This window comes from Solanum verrucosum, unplaced genomic scaffold (genome assembly GCF_900185275.1).
Source record: "Solanum verrucosum unplaced genomic scaffold, falcon-dt-bn FXZP01000180.1, whole genome shotgun sequence".
Classification (NCBI taxonomy): domain Eukaryota; kingdom Viridiplantae; phylum Streptophyta; class Magnoliopsida; order Solanales; family Solanaceae; genus Solanum; species Solanum verrucosum.
This window is the reverse complement of record NW_026020402.1, coordinates 271,826-289,067: the sequence shown is the minus strand read 5'-3', so window position 1 is coordinate 289,067 and position 17,242 is coordinate 271,826. Positions and strand designations below refer to the sequence as shown.

Genomic DNA, 17,242 nt, shown 5'->3' with positions numbered 1-17,242 from the left:
AGCACACTGCTTAACCATTATTCTACGGTTTGAGAAAATGAATTTATTAATAATCACCACCTCTTATTACACTTGGAAGCTTGAGTAAAGCTCATAGGAATTAACTGTCTCAGAAATAGTTCATGAGGTATTGAACCCTGCTGCCAATAATTCAAGGGACTCAGTTCACTTGAAATTAATTGTGGAGAATGGTGATAGATAGATCCAGAAGTTGCTGTTTAGCTGTTTCTGAAGGCATGTTTTGTGGTATCCAGAATGTGATGTTCAATTACCTTTATGTTTGTTGAATCAGGTGTAATTTCACATACAACAAAAATGACCGACTCTTCGCGTGAAGAAAATGTGTACTTGGCCAAGCTGGCTGAGCAGGCTGAGCGATACGAGGAAATGATTGAATTCATGGAGAAGGTTGCAAAGACAGCAGATGTTGAGGAGCTGACTGTTGAGGAAAGGAATCTTCTTTCAGTGGCCTACAAAAATGTAATTGGCGCAAGAAGAGCCTCATGGAGGATAATCTCTTCAATTGAGCAAAAGGAGGAAAGCCGTGGAAATGAAGACCATGTCAACACTATTAAAGAATACAGAAGCAAAATTGAGGCTGAACTTAGCAAGATCTGTGATGGGATTTTGAGCCTCCTTGAGTCCAATTTAATACCATCGGCCTCAACAGCTGAGTCCAAAGTTTTTTACTTGAAGATGAAAGGTGACTACCATAGGTACCTGGCTGAGTTTAAAACAGGGACAGAGAGGAAAGAAGCCGCTGAGAACACTTTGTTGGCATACAAGTCTGCTCAGGTAGGTGATCTATGGTGAATACTGTCAGTATTTCTTTGTAATAAACAATTCTGTTTTTTTAATGTGTTCTGTTGTAGGATATTGCTTTGGCTGAACTGGCTCCTACTCACCCAATCAGGCTGGGACTTGCCCTTAACTTTTCCGTTTTCTATTATGAAATTCTCAACTCACCTGATCGTGCTTGTAACCTTGCGAAACAGGTAAAATTCTGTGCTTCTGTTGATTCTTTGACTTGAATTACTCTCTCTCTCTCTGGTTAACTAACTTAGTCGGACTATCTTCCTCGTTCTTATAGATGATTTGTCATGCTTGTCTATGGAACATTTATTTACTTGTACCATACTAATTTCTTTGTAAAAAAGGGAAAAGATCGTTGTACTACTTCAAGCTATGCATGTACGTTTCGATTGGGAATCAACTTTAGCTTTGGTGCCTCGTAATGACAATAAAGCTTGGTGTATGATGTTTGAGTGATAGGAATGTTTTTTTTAAATATTTTGAATGATTTGATTTATGCCTGCCATTTTCTCTGGTTGGAGTAAAGTGCTTTGTCTTTCCGTAATGCGTAATTCTTCTCCTTTTTCAAACCGGAAGGAGAGCTTATTTCTTTGCGTTCTTTCCTGTGGTTTCCTATTCTTGTCAGGATCTTGTCTAGGGTTGAGGTTTTCCACACTAAAATTTCGATTGATGCTTGTTCAGGGTTTTGTCCTTGTCTATGTCCTAGGCTCCTAGCAGCAAAGTATTTAGTGCTAAGTTCTTTATTAGGTACAGTTAGTTGTGGACATCCTTTTTTAAACTTAGGGTGATAGTTCATCTGACCACTTTGTAGGTTACGTCTTATATTACAGTGCTGCCATTAGAATTAGCTGTCTTTGTACCTATATGTTGGTCATAGATATTTTCTATTACTCGATGACTGATGAGACAAGAAAATAGCATGAACTAGTCTATTGAACGAGAGTAATTTCATTTAACTCGCTTAGAGATAGGAATTACGTTTGAATTCAGAATTCTAAACCTATATCTATGCATTCTGAATAGCTTTTTGCTTGTGCCCCAATATGACCATTTAATTGACAGTTGGACTTGTGCGACCCAAGTAATAAATCTTTTTGCTCCTGTACTCAAAGTCAGTCGCAATAAACTGTTAGGATAATTTAGTAGACTAGGAACCAGCATCTTCTTATTACTAGAGTGGTAGGATGAATTAGAGTCTAACTTTGATGATGGAATTATCTACCTTTTACTTTTTTTTTCTTAGTTGAATATTTTGGAATGCCCGTTATTTGACTTTGTAAACTTTGGCAGAATTAGTTTGAGAGTAACAGCCACTAGTACTCTGTCACAACCCTAATTAGTTGGGATGGGCTATATTAACTTCAAAATTATTTTAATTCTTATATAATTGTTTCATATATACTTAATAAGTTATTCTTTAAAACTAATTAGGGGTTCTCCTTATTTTTAAGAAGGACCAATTAGGGGCTCTCTAGCGCAAGTGGTTCTTTACTTTTGCATGGACATACAAATTTCTAAAAAACTCCGAATAAAACCAAATTAGACGTGATTGTTTGCACCTGCAACTAATTAGTGTCATTGCTATCAGTCTTTTTCTTCCATTGGATTCTGTTTTTCGACAAGTTTGCATAGATCCAAAGGATGGTAGGTCCTTTGAGACAAAATCTTAACATGTTATTTTCGTTCTACCTTGTCGTCTTTAATACCTTCAGTTATCATACATCTACGGAACGCTTGATTTACATAGGACATAACCAAATCATCCCAGTCAGGTTCTTTTGTCTTATGTCCTAAGTGTGCAGTAGTACATTCGGTCTTAATTTGTTTGGTCTCACATCTTTCCGAACATTTGCCTTGTTATATAACTGACCTTGTAAGCACAACCTTTATTTTCACATAACCTTGTTGGCATCATAGCCGCTCTACAAAACTCGTCTTTCACTAGTATAGAAATTTCTTATGGCATTACTGTAAACTCCTCCATCTTACCCATCATATTTTAACTTTATGAAATACATTTTCATATTCATGAAACACTAGACCTAGATTCCTGAATTACCTATATTTAAACACCATAATTTCGTCTAATGCTGCTTTAACTTCATCATGGAGAGTCAAAGTCAGTGTGTATATTCTGTCTCATTTTCACTTGCTTTAAAATCCTTACTCTCCACTGTGTTCCCATGTTCAAGCATTTGGTTGACTCCCTCTCAGTAGCTTCATTAGTTAACACAAGGCAAATCCTTGATTTGAACTGCTATATCACCTCCATTGTTCTCACAATGACGACAATTCTTTACCACATATCGTTTAAGGTATTTCTATTAACCATGTGAGGAATTAAGTCCGCCAAAGTGATAGAATCATATTGTCATTCTTTTCCATGTGGCTTCATTTCTTAATTTTGATAAGTACTTTCCACGATACCATTGAGAGACATTCCCTTTGTGCAAGACGTACACATGGCAGCTGGGCTATATAGAAATAGTGGTTCTTCAGGAAAAAAAAAACTTCATTTATACAAATCTGTACACTTAGAGTGCTCCAAAAATAAAAACTGAAATATGAGAATTTAATTCCAGAGGGTCTCCTATTTCTTCTTCTCCGAATTTTCCATATTACAGCATGCGGAATCACTGTCCAAAATGTATTCCTAGTTTTGCTTTCTATAGCATGGCATCCATTGCTCGAACAATGCTTGGCATAATCTAGCCAACTCCGATCAAATTCAGCATCTTATTCCTATTGTAGTGGTAAATTTGCATCTGATTGGCTTATGACTGTCCATCTTAGCCTCCTACATGACCCCCACATTAGAAAACACTAGCTTGGACCTCTTCTTTTCCTTAACTTTTCAGTAGTTCAATATCAAACTCAAAATTGTTGTTAGAGGCTAGAGATAGCCAGACATCCACAGTAGGAGATTCATGTGTTTTAGTTTCATATGTCCATCATCTCAAGCTCATGAGTTGTAGTTTCTCAAGCTCAGAATCTATTTCATGTTCAAAACTTGTCTTTGAGTTCTTTAATTAATCATCATTGTTTAATTAAAATATCGTCAAGATATCTTGGTATATCACAACGAAATCTTCAATGTTTTGCACAAAAAAAAGTTCATTGTAAGAAATCTTATTATATTCCATGGAAATGGCTAAATTCTTGGACAATACATACATTTTTTTTTTGGAGGAAGCTACTTATATAATTTGATTAAATATATATATTTTCTTTTATTGGAGAGTAATTGATTTGGTAGTGTCATGTTGGAATATAGAGCCTGTTTGGATTGGCTTATTTAGGTGCTTTTAAGCACTTTTGTAGTGTTTGGGTAAAATTAAAAAAAAAGTACTTTTAAGTCAATAAAACAATAAGCCATAAGTTTGAATTTCTTACTTATGGCTTATGCTTACAAGTCATAAGTTATAAAGCCCAACCAAACAGGCTCATAGTCACCTAACATGTGTTTGGAAGCAAATTAATATATATATATATTTTGTACAAAATAAACCCCAATAAGCTGAAAAACCTGACAATAACCGAAGCAATGGAAAACCAACTTAATTGGTTTGATGCTCTTTTAGAGAAAAGCTGACCAATCCGAGCCGCAAACACCCCTAGTTTCAAGTGCTATTTTTTTAATTTTTTTTTAGTTAGTTTTTTTCTTTCCTTCCGTCTTTCCCTTTTTGATTGAAGTAGTACACACTTTTGCGGCCCTACCAAAGCTGTAAGAATAGAAAAGTAAAGACGAATAATCCCAGAGTTTCTACCTATCTCTAAAATAATCCTAGAATTTGTAGAAACTTGCTAGGAGTACAGAATAGTCCTCTTCTATTTTGCTCATTGTAAATGTGGTTTCAGTACGTCTTCTACTTATATGTACAAATACATATGTAACAATCTCAAAAAAAAATGTTGAGACAAAAATATACTCTTATTGGAGGAGATATTTATAAGCAATGATGTTAAATTGCAGGCATTTGATGAAGCCATCTCAGAGTTGGATACACTGGGTGAGGAATCTTACAAGGACAGTACATTGATCATGCAACTTCTCCGAGACAATCTCACTCTTTGGACTTCAGACAATGCGGTCTCTCTCTCTCTCTCTCTCACACACACACACACACACACACACACACATTTAGTCCCATGCACTAACAATTTTTTCCGATTATCCTGTGTATATCCAGAAAAATGGACTAGCTAGTTCCTGATTACTAAATTCTGGAATATTACACTTGTTTTAACTCTTGACATGCTGATGTTGAATGTGTTTTTGTTGTAAACTATTCTAATTCCAGGATGATGCTGGGGATGATATCAAGGAAGCTTCAAAACCTGAGTCAGGCGAGGGGCAGCAGTGATGAGATAGTAGCACAGTCCTGTAGTTTTTATCTTATAGGGATGTTGGTAGAGGATATAGCAAGATAGTGAATTTAGATCTCCGATGGTTGTGTCACTGTTGAAACGGTTCAATATAAAACATGTCTTAGTGTGGTAAGAATATGTGGTTAAGTCGATCATGTAGTGCTATGATCATTAGAGTTGAATTGGTAGCATTAATTGCTTGTGTTGATAACTTTGCTCGTATTTTTGGTCTCATTTGCATGTTTGTGTGATTGAATTTGCATTTGATAATCCTGGAAATATTTTGTTATCTCTACCCCCTGGGAATCACATGGAAGAGAAATAGTATTGGCATGTGGACCAAAAGCTTTCTGGTTCTGTGTGATCGAACACGATTGTTGCATTGATAGAAGGTACTAACACTTCTTTATAGCTGTGACAGCGTCAGTAAACAATTTTATCGTAACCTCTTAGCATATGTTCTTTTTAATGCTTTGGGTGGAGACTAGATTCGAGTAGATAAAAGATGCAAGAACTTTAATATTGATGATGTTATATAAAATAAAAACTAGTACAAGAATAAATTACAGGAGAAGAGAGGAAAAGGATAAACTATACAACAAAAGAGGGATGGGACAATTATTTTCTTTCACTTTCGTTTATGAACTTTTCGTTACATTATGGTAAGGTAAAAGAACACTTCTACTGCAAAAAGGAAAAGTAATTACAAGCGATTGGCCTCACTTTTAGATCCCTGTTTTTAACTATTATCAAAGAGGAAGAATATATACTTTGATGGTACGAAGGTATCTTCATGGAACACTTTTTTAACAAAATCGGATCTACAACATATTTTCATAATAAGATGATTTGGGTATTGTAGTGTGCGATTCATTCTCTTTTTTAAGAAACTTGTCGAATGGTGAAGAAAGAGTCTTCATTCTCTTGTTAAAGAAAATTTGTTAGACGGTGAAGAAAAAGAAAATTGGATTTGTATCAACTCCGATAAGAATTAAAAAGGGTTAATTTAAATGTCTAAGTAATTTAATTTAACTGTCAAATCTTAAGGGTATTTTATGTATTTTCTCTTGTTGAAACTAGACTCTATTTATTTAGTTAAGTAGCTATTACAACAGACATGCAAATATTAAAATTGCCAAATTTGACCAAGTTATTACAAACAAAAGGCTAATCTTTCTACTACTACTATGCCCTCATATATCGTCTATATAACTTGGCATGACCCAAAAGAAGAATTTATACAAAAATATTAATCGATCGGGAGATGATCTAGTAAAAATCTTCAATTGCGAAAACATATACCATCTTATTGCCTTCTCTAAAGTTATGATGTATTGGAGAATTCCTCAATTTATTCAAAACGTACATGCATTCCGAAATATGTTAATGTACAAAAAATTAATTGCTTTTCAGAAGGCTTATTACCTCTAGTGAGTCTATTTCGATTTTGATAATAGGAATGTGGTAGAGGTGAGCAATTATAATTACTTCATAGAAGACTCAAAGTCTCATATGTGTGTTGTTTAAACGAGTTATTGAATTTGCTGTGATTTCTATTGAGCCAAATGTGCCACAATACGAAGGAAAAATACAATTTTCCATTTTAGGAGGGGATTTGGGAGGGTAGCAAACATATTGTTGAATTGGAGTAACTAGTGATCTGATGATTTTTTGAATATTTTAGCAAAGACAAACTATGTAGCAAATGTCATTCAAAAACCTGATCCAATGGCTGTGAATGTACATAAGAATCAAGGAAAGGAATATTACAAAGGAAGAAAGTGTGAGTTTTGTCACTTTACTGGTCATACCAAGGAGAATTGTTACAAGCTGATAGGTTATCCTGATGACTAGAAGAATAGAAGGAAGTCTACTAATCTGAGGAATGCATCAGGGGCCTCTTACAGTGGTGATGGTGGTAAGCAGTTTCCAGCTAACAATGTAAAAAATTCTGCCTCACACTATGCAGGACAACATTCAGCAAACCATGCTACTGGTATTTTCCATTCACAGGAGGCTTCAACCAGCTTTGATGAGGATAAGACTTTACACAAGGGACATGCATTCACCAACCAGGAGTATAAACAAATCATGGAGATGCTAAACAAATATGTGAAGGAACCTAAGCAAGTCAACATGGCAGGTATTGCTACTACTTGTCTAATGTCAACTGGCTTTACACAAAATTGGATAGTGGATTCAGGTGCATCTCATCATATTACAGCAAACAGACACTTATTAACTAAGAGTCATAGCATAGATAAGACACAACAAAATCAGGTTCATCTACCAATAGGGGACAAAGTAGATATTAGTCATGTTGGTGAGGCATTGTTTTTTGACAACAACAGTGTTAAAAATGTCCTCTGTGTACCAAACTTCAAGTTCAACCTCCTGTCAGTTTCACAGATCACAAGGGAGCTATCTTGTTTTGTATTTTTTTACCCTGACTTTTGTGTCTTTCAGGACCTCTACAGTGGCAGGGTCAAGGGGATTGGTAAAGAAGAAGGAGGGTTGTATGTTTTCAAGGGAGACACTACAATAGTACACAGACAGAAATCCATCTCTGGTCCTCCACTAGTGACTGCAGGAGCAATAATACAGGATGTTCACCTATGGCATAAAAGGCTTGGACATCCTTCATCTCAAGTTTTAAGTTTTTTGAATTTAGTTCCAAAAAATCATAGTGACACTCGGTGTTCAGTTTGTCCATTAGCTAAGCAAACTAGACTTACTTTTCCTATCAATACTTCTAGAGCCTGTATGAGATTTGATGTTGTACACATGGACCTCTGGGGTCCTTATAAGACTCCTACTATAGATAAGAAACATTACTTCTTAACCATTGTAGATGACTATAGCAGATTTGTGTGGGTTTATATGTTACAATTGAAATCTGAGACTGTTGTTGCTATCAAAATTTTCTGCAAAATGGTTAGCACTCAATTTGATTCTCATGTGAAGGTGGTCAAGTCAGACAATGGTACTGAGTTTTTTTAACTCTCAATGTACAACTTTATTTCATGATTTAGGCATCTTGCATCAAAGTAGTTGTGTTAGAATTCTGAGCTTGAAGCTCTTCTAGATAGAGATGAACAAAGAATTAGAAAGAGAGAAGAAGAGATAATTTTCTATTGATCTGTATAATCGTCTTACTACAATGTGAAGCATTCTCAATGCTTTTATACACACAGATTACAAAATTGTAGAAGCATCTAGAAGGTTCTTAACTAACACACCTAATGTACATGTCAGCCTACAACTTGTAACAAACTTCTCTGTTAACTATCTGTTTCTGTTAACTAACTTTGTGACACCATATTCTGTATCCACATTATGTATCATCTGATCATTTTAACACACCCCCTCAAGCTGAAGGGTGCAAAACATTAAGCACACCAAGCTTGCCCAAGAGATAAGAATGTTGAGCTGACTGAGCCCCTTTGTCAATAAGTCTGCAAGTTGTTGTCGAGTAGGAACATGTATAGTATCAACCACCCCTGCTTTGATTTTATCCCTGATGAAGTGACAGTCTATCTCGATGTGTCTGGTCCTCTCATGGAAGACCAGATTTGTTGCTAATTGTATGGCTGATTTGCTGTCACTGAGAATGTTGATAGGACTTTGAACTGGAACTCCCAATTCAGTGAACAATCCAAGCAACCAAGTGACTTCAGATACAGCTGAAGCCATGCTTCTGTATTCAGCCTCAGCTGAGCTTCTGGAAACAGTTTGTTGTTTCTTAGACTTCCAAGACACTAATGACTCACCAAACTTGACCACATAGCCTGTAATGGACCTTTTAGTGTTAGGGCATGCAGCCCAATCAGAATCACACCAATAGGTAAGAGTAGTGGTAGGTTTGGCTTGCAACCATACACATTGACCTATTGTGCCTTTTAAGTATCTAACCACCCTAAGTGCTGACTCCCAATATGACTTCTTTGGGGACTGCATAAACTGACTGAGGGTTTGAACAACATAGCAAATGTCTGGTCTAGTAATGGTTGCATAGAGAAGCTTACCAACCAGTCTTTGGTAAGAAGTAATATCTAGTAGAGGAGCATCCCCAGTAAGACCATTTACAACATCATGATCAACTGAGGTAAGTTTCAAATTCTCAAGAGGAGTGGAAGTAGGCTTGGCACTAGTGAGTCCTACATCAGCAATGAGTTCCAAAACATACTTTTTCTGATTGAGAATAACACCTTTAGGAGATCTGAGGACTTCAATGCCCAAGAAAAACCCGAGCTCACCTAAATCCTTGAGTGTGAACTTATGATGTAGACTGTCTTTAGCTTTAATGATCATTTTCTCACTAGTGCCTGTGATGAGTAAATCAAAAACATAGACAAGAATAACCACTATGTCTGCTCCTCTGGTCAAAGTGAATAAAGAGTAGTCATGAACACTTTGAGTGAAATCAGTGTCCAACAAAGCAGTAGTAAGTTTCAAATTCCACTGTCTAGATGCTTGTTTAAGGCCATACAAAGACTTGAGTAACCTGCATACTTTGTTCTCCCCTGGCTTCTTAAAACCTTCTGGCATGTCCATGTAGACTTCTTCATCTAAGTCACCTTGAAGAAATGCATTATAAACATCCATTTGGTATAAACTCCAGCCTCTAGAGACAGCTAAAACAATCACACATTTGACTGTCACCATCTTGGCCACAGGTGAGAATGTATCATGATAGTCTAATCCTTCTTGTTGGCTGTACCCTTTAGCAATTAATCTGGCCTTAAATCTCTCCACTTCACCAGTTGCCTTGTCTTTAACCTTGTACACCCATTTAGAACCAACAGTATGCATGCTTTCAGGTAAGTCAACTACCTGCCAAGACTTATTGTCTTCAAGGGCCTGAATCTGCTGTTGCATGGCAAGAATCCACCTGTCATCCTTGGTTGCCTGTTTGAAGTTCTTAGGCTCCATATAGACACTTTACACAAATAACTTCTATAACATGAGGTTAACTTCTCATAGCTAAGAAGGTTGGCCAAGGGATGTCTAATACTGCTTTGCTTCCTGCCAGTAGTGATGTAGTCTTGCAACCAGGTTGGTGCTTTAGTGGGCCTGGAGGTATTTCTGATAGAAGGCTCCATAGGTGTATGCATGACATGAGGGGAAGAATATATATCAGGTCTGATGTCTGCAGAACTATTAGTTGAAAACTGGGAATCATCATTACATATAATCTCAGTAGCCTCAACATTGTCAGCAACATCACCATTATGGTCAGGGTAAGTAACATTTTGAAATAAAGGGGAACCAACAGAGCTAGTAAACAACTCAGTCTATGGTAATGTTGTAGTAAAAGGAAACACATCCTCTTCAAAATGAACATCTCTACTCACAGATAACTTGTTTGATCTTATATCCAACATTATATACCCTTTCTGCAGTTCAGAATAACCTATGAGAATAGCAGGAACAACTCTTTCTCCAAACTTGTCACTTTTAGGCAATACTGTGACATAACCAAGGTATCCTATTACCCTTATGTGAGATAGAGATGGGGATTTTGAATAAAATATCTCATAAGGACTCACATTATCCAAGGCAGAAGAAGGTAATCTATTCATCAAATACATTGCAGCTTTGATACCATGTTAGAATTCTGAGCTTGAAGCTCTTCTAGACAGAGATGAACAAAGAATTAGAAAGAGAGAAGAAGAGAGAATTTTCTATTGATCTGTATAATCGTCTTACTACAATGTGAAGCATTCTCAATGCTTTTATACACACATATTACAAAATTGTAAAAGCATCTAGAAGGTTCTTAACTAACACACCTAATGCACATGTCAGCTTAACAATTTGTAACAAACTTCTCTGTTAACTATCTGTTTATGTTAACTAACTTTGTGACACCACATTTTGTATCCATATTCTGTATCATCTGATCATTTTAACAGTCACATTCTTAGAAGATGTGTCTACCGGTCCCTACACTGTTGCTGCAGATTGTACAAAAATTGTTAACCATGTCGAGCCTATAGAGGAAGGACTTGTTGGTAGACGGTCATGCACCCAAGATAAAGTCAATTGAAAATCGTGATCGAAGTCATGATTTGAAGATTCATTTGAAGAGAAGGGTATCTTGATTGTCGATATCGAGGTTGAATGAATTATTCTACTTGACAACAACAAAAGTGGAATTTGACACAGATCAAAGGAGAAAGCAAGGAGGAATTTCACTTTGGAAAGGAAAAAGATAGTACCAAATGAAGAACCTTGGGACAAGCTTTTCGATGTCCATGTGTTAGTCATGAGGGGTTGTATCCGTCAAAATTTATTTTCTTTAGCCTTCTCTTATGTTAGATTGATAAAGATTTTGATAATTGACAAATAGAGGAACATATGAAAGGAACCGGTTGCGTTGATATGTTCCTTTCAGATCGAATCCAACTGGAATAAGGAGAACGTCGTCCACGCGAATTAGAAGTTATAAAGCGGTGGAAGGGTTGCTTTTTTGACAAGAAACCAGTGTAAAGAGGTTTTCTTTCATAAAAGAATTCCTTTAAGGAAGAAAAAGCGTGCATAAAATCAATTTACAAGAATTTCCAAATTTCATACGAATAAAGAAGCAAAGTTGAAGTAGGAAAAAGATTCTTGGTCTACTTAATCAAGAAGGATGATCAACCTAAGAAAACACTTTTAAAAGGAACAATTTGGAACTTGGAGATGATTAAGATCACATGAGTATCCCTCAATGGCTAATGAACATTGTGCATACTGCCCTCTAATCTTGAATTTTATGCTCAGTCTTATACATTAAGTTGTATGTCTCTATACCACTTTTAAAGTCAAGCTACTCATGCACTATAACATTATATTTACATTTGTCACAGGAGAGAGGCTCAGTAAAATTGAAGCAAAATTCAGCATTATCCAGAGATCTAAGGTATGTGCACTACAATTATTCATAATTAAATATAAATCAATGCACATGTACATGTTCCTTCCACTTGTCCCAAAATATATATTTATGTCCTATGCTCAATTTTCAGTGTTCTCTAAAATGAATCTAATCACGTTTTCTTGTGATAAAATATAACCAGATCTCTACCCAAGATAAAACTATTCATCTCAAAGGACTCTCAATACTACTAAACAAATATCTTATTAAAAGACTATTTAAAGCCTTATCCTAGTGTGTCTCTACAACTCACACCCTTCTCTTTCATAAACTTCTTAACCAAGAAATCTTTTTTTCCTAAAATTGTGGAATAAAGTGTTCTTTAAGAAACATGTTTGTGCTTGATTAATTATAATTTATGATTCTTAATGACATTCTTGGATATTCTAAGTGTGATGATCTATCTGTTGTTATGGTTGAGATAACTTCGGTGGATGACACCTCTACTTTGGTGCCTTATAAAATAGAGGTTCTGGTGTAGAAAGTGGGTAGTGCTGGTTCTTAGGGGGAATCTGTATTGAGTGTGTCTAATATTACTGAGGAAGTTTTGGAGGACGTACCTTGTGAGGGGAAATATTTTGGGGACCCTATAGTTGAACAAAGTTCAGTTGTTAGGCTTAACTTGGGTACATCTAGTAAGGGGGAGTCAATGGGGGACTCCTCTGTCGAACCTAGTTCTTCTATTGGGATCCATATAAACTGGGTTTTAGGGTTGATGTCAAAAAATATTATAGTTGGTGTTGCACCTGATAGTACCATGTCTAGGGAACAAATTGGGAGACATGTTCCTCTACAAATGATGCTGAAGAAATTTGTTCCTCTTACTGACTCTATTGAAATTAAAGATGACTTTATTGAAATTAGAGTTGTGAACTTTGGGAAGTGGACAATGCTCTTAGGCAAGGTGATTACCGATTTTGGGGGTTAGAGATGAGTGAACTATTTTTTTCGAAGGGCACAAGATTGATTGAACCAAATCTTTAAAGGTGATACAAAACGGGAAAAAATAAGCTGAAATTGAAGTCATATGTGTCACTCACCAGAATGTCATGGACCAGTTGCATATGAACTATGATCTTGAACATGTAGGCCTGCTAAAGAAAAATAAAACACAAAGCTCAAGGTTGGGCTTGCATAGACCAAGGCTACCTTTGAAATTGAGAAGACTACTAATTTTGTTAATTCAAAAGATGTTTCTTTGTGCTGCTGAAAGAGGACTTTTGTTTACCCTCTCATGCCCGATCTTTTGTTATTGCCTAGCTACTCTAGCCTTTGACTTTCCAATTTTTTTCCCCATCACAAGTGCTTGATTCTATCTTTAATTTTGATTACATTTGTGGTGTATATGCTTTTTGATTAATGCTAATGTTGGGTTTGAGTTTCAGGTTCATGTCTATCTCCTATGTTTGTGCAAATACTTTGCTATAGCTAACTGAGTTCTTGATTTTGAAGTGTTTGTGCAGATGATACCCCCAGTAGCCTTGAGTATCAAATTTGCTTCTCTTAGTGTGGTTTTTGCCTTCACAGTGTTTTATGATGTCAAAAGGGGGAAGTGCATGCTTGTGTAATATTTATAAGTGAAAATTTTATAAATGACATTTATAAGACTAATATTTTCAAGTTATAGTTGTAGAATAAAACTTTCAAGTTGTAACAATAAAAAATTTCAGGTAGTAACAGTTTATAAAAAAAAAGTTTTTTAATTAATTGTAGAAAATCAGTTTTGAAAAAAAATAAAATAAAAAAGGAAAACAAATCAATTTTGAAAAAAGAAGAAGATAAAAAAGGATAAAGGTGTATTAATTATTTTTGAATTCATTGATGATAATTGTTAATTAGCATAAATTTAGGAGATTCAAACTAATTAGGAATATTTATTTTCCTTATTTCACTCTAATCTGTTAACATTAATTAAAAAGTCAGATTTATTCATTTTGTTCAAAGTTTCTCTCTCTTCGTTTTTTTTCCAAAATTTTAGTTTTAACATTTTACTAAAATAAAAAAATGATTTAAAATAACAGTAAAAATCAATTAGTATGAAAAATAAATAAGGTAAAAATAAATATTTTAGTAGTAAATAATTTGAAAATATTAATGATAATTAATAAGAGACATAAAAATAGAAGAGTCATAACAAAGAAATATTTATTTTCCTTTAGCTCAAAGTAGTTATTGGCATTTTGGAACAAATTTCTTTTCTTTTCTTCAAACGTTTCTCTCTCTTCTCAATATTTTCGCTGGTTAGTCGTCACTCTCATCTAATTTCTATTTGTCTTTATTCAATAATCTTCATTTTCTTGTAATGGACGGTTTCTTATCAGCATTAATAAATCATGGTGGTAGATAGAATCCTTCAGGTTAGTGTTCTTTCAGATATTTTATTTGTATTGGTAACAAAATGTAACAAAAATTATGAACATTCAAACTGTAATTTTTTTTAAGATTTCGTTTGTGTACAATAGTTTCAATTAAGGTGTTTTTTTTTGTTTTATATACTGTTAGATTTTGATATGAACATTCATTTTTTTTTGTGTGTTTCTAATTTAAAATTACATAAAATTTGTTTGGAATTGATATACTGGTTATACCATGTTGGTACGATTCTGGTATTATTTATTCTGGTGGCGTGATTATGATATGAATAAGTAATGACTTATGGCATGAAATAGGTATGATTTTGGCATCCAATAGATATGAAAAGTGTGCATAAAAATTGTATGAAATTTGTATACTGATTTCTGATTTTTTGTTGTGTTTAATAATTTTAATTATGACATTTTTTACAAGTATAATGTTGCATTTTGAACATTTAATTTGTTCATTATTTGTCTAAATCAGATATCATTTTTTTGATATGTTTCTGGTTAAAAAAATTACATAATATTTTTTTTTGGAATTTGTATACTACTTATAACAAACATGTATGGCAATTTATAATGTTTTTTGGTGCGATTCTGGTATGATTGATTATTTTTTTTTGGCATTATATTGGAATGAATTTGGGAATAATAATGTAATGAATTTGGTATATTGTGTATATAATAAAGGGAAAAATACGAATTTACCCCCGAACTTTGATAAATGGTACGTCTATGCCCTCTGTTATACTTTCGGTCCATCTCAGCCCCTGCCGTCCAATTATCGGTACACACATGCCCCTCTCACTAACGGCCCCCTCATCTTGTACATGTGTCGTAATCCTAATCAACTACCCATTTGACCATTATTTTTAACCCATAAACTAACAACCCGCCCTATAAACCCATACCCACCCGATTCCCTCTAAAATATCCTAAGTCAATTAAAAGACCCAAATCTTCCGAGTCTTGTTCCTATCTCACAATTCCTCGTACTGTAATCTGTTTAGTCTGTGGAAGAATTCTCTTCACTTCATCATCATCATCTCTCATTTCTTTCAATCTCTATTAATTCTACACCAACTCTACTCATTTCTCTATGTCAATTTTCAATTCAATCACTACAAAATCAAAAACACAAAAAATTTGAGAGTTGAAAAATGAGAATTGAGTGGAATAATTCAAATTTTGGAGGTAGAGATAGCCGAGATTTCTTCGCCGGATGTGGACTCTCTACCTCATCCTCGCCGGAACCAAATCCAGGACAAAATTCCGGCAACACCGAAATGTTCAAGTCAAAATCAGGGTGGCTGATTATAGACCCTACCCTACGTCCTCCTCCTCCGTAACTTCGACACTAGTGCTAACACTACTGTTAGCGTTATCGCCGTCGTAGTGACATCGTTTATGTCCTCCCAAAGCTTGTCCAATAAGAAAACACTTGTGGCAAATCAAACACTCGTGAGTCCTTCCACTGCCGTTACCGCTACTAGAGCTAGTAGTTCCGGTAGCGTTAGTAGTAGTTGAGGTAGTCGACTGATCATCTCCTCCACCGCCACCACCGGTGATGAGTTTCTGATGACTAGCTTTATGTCCTCCTAAAGCTTGATAAGATCCAAATCCCTTACCACAAATCAAACACTTATACAACATATTCTCCTCAATCTTCTCCGACGGTGTGTGGATTTTCATCACTGGCACCGGCGGTGGTAGAGATCGTACTTGACTAACAGAGTCATCGCTCCGCGCAAGCATAATCAAACAAAGCGCCAAATATTCCTCTCCAGTCGGCTGGCGATCCCTACTCCGTGACCTCTTAGATCTCTCCCCTTTAGTCCAATTCTCAAGGTACCGAAGCTGCTGATGACCTTTGCTCTCAAATTAAAATGTCTGCGGATTTGAAGTACCAGTTGGAGAATTCAAAGCTTCAAGGGCCATCTCAATTTTAGAGTGAATCGAGTGGGTATGGGTTTATAGGGCGGGTGGTTAGTTTATGGGTTAAAAATAATGGTCAAACGGGTAGTTAATTAGGATTACGACACGTGTAAAGGATGAGGGGGCCGTTAGTGAGAGGGGCATGTGTGTACCGATAATTGGACGGCAGGGGATGAGATGGACCCAAAGTATAACGGAGGGCATAGACGTACCATTTATCAAAGTTCGGGGGTAAATTCGTCCTTTTTCCCTTTAATAAATGGCAATTAATAGGTAGAAATGAAATTATTTTGGTATTATAGTGGCATGATCCTAGTATGAATAATTGATGAATTTTGGCATGAAATAGGTATGAAATGTGTGAATAAACTTGAACGTTGAAAGGAATTTGTTGATGTGAAATTCAAGAGGTCTAAATTAAATGTAATGCCGTCGAGAGGGCCACAACAGGAAGACATATTCAAATTACCCTGCACAAAAAAAGTCATAATTTATAATTGTGACAAACTCATGTTTTGATTTATACTATCTTTTACTAACGAATTATAATTTCAAAACATTTATTATGAGTACTGTAAAATCTGTTTTTATGTATTCATTGTATTTCAAATATATAGTGAATAATTTATTAAGTAATGCTGGTATGCAATTGGTATCCATTTGGTATGCAGTTGAAGTCACACAAATACTAGTTTATTGTAATTTCCAATTAGTATTCTTTTGATATCCACTTGGTGTCCGACTTGAAAAAAATATAAAACAAGATGTAATTGAGGTGGATACAATATAAAATGGTCACAGTTTTACATTGTCAGCTTCATTCTTCCCAGATTTATACAAGGTGGATACC

The 17,242-nt window shown here is 35.3% G+C and overlaps 1 protein-coding gene and 1 pseudogene across 1 annotated transcript; one reads left to right on the top strand and one right to left on the bottom strand.

Annotated features, from left to right (window-relative positions):
* Positions 1-264: 264 nt before the first annotated feature.
* On the top strand, positions 265-5,449 carry LOC125840074 (14-3-3 protein 4). Its single transcript, XM_049519061.1, has 4 exons — positions 265-795; positions 873-995; positions 4,787-4,903; positions 5,115-5,449. The coding sequence occupies exons 1-4, from the start codon at positions 277-279 to the stop codon at positions 5,175-5,177; spliced, it is 822 nt and encodes a 273-aa protein (XP_049375018.1). The 5' UTR covers positions 265-276; the 3' UTR covers positions 5,178-5,449.
* A 10,188-nt stretch (positions 5,450-15,637) lies between these two features.
* LOC125840160 (zinc finger protein ZAT10-like) lies at positions 15,638-16,395 on the bottom strand (annotated as a pseudogene).
* Between the last annotated feature and the right edge of the window lie 847 nt (positions 16,396-17,242).

Excerpts from the sequence above, each read along its gene's own strand:
- LOC125840074 (XM_049519061.1), top strand. The coding sequence starts at position 277 with ATGTTTGTTGAATCAGGTGTAATTTCACATACAACAAAAATGACCGAC. Across the intron at positions 796-872 it reads TGGCATACAAGTCTGCTCAG|GATATTGCTTTGGCTGAACT; the intron begins GTAGGTGATCTA and ends GTTCTGTTGTAG. Across the intron at positions 4,904-5,114 it reads TTTGGACTTCAGACAATGCG|GATGATGCTGGGGATGATAT; the intron begins GTCTCTCTCTCT and ends TTCTAATTCCAG.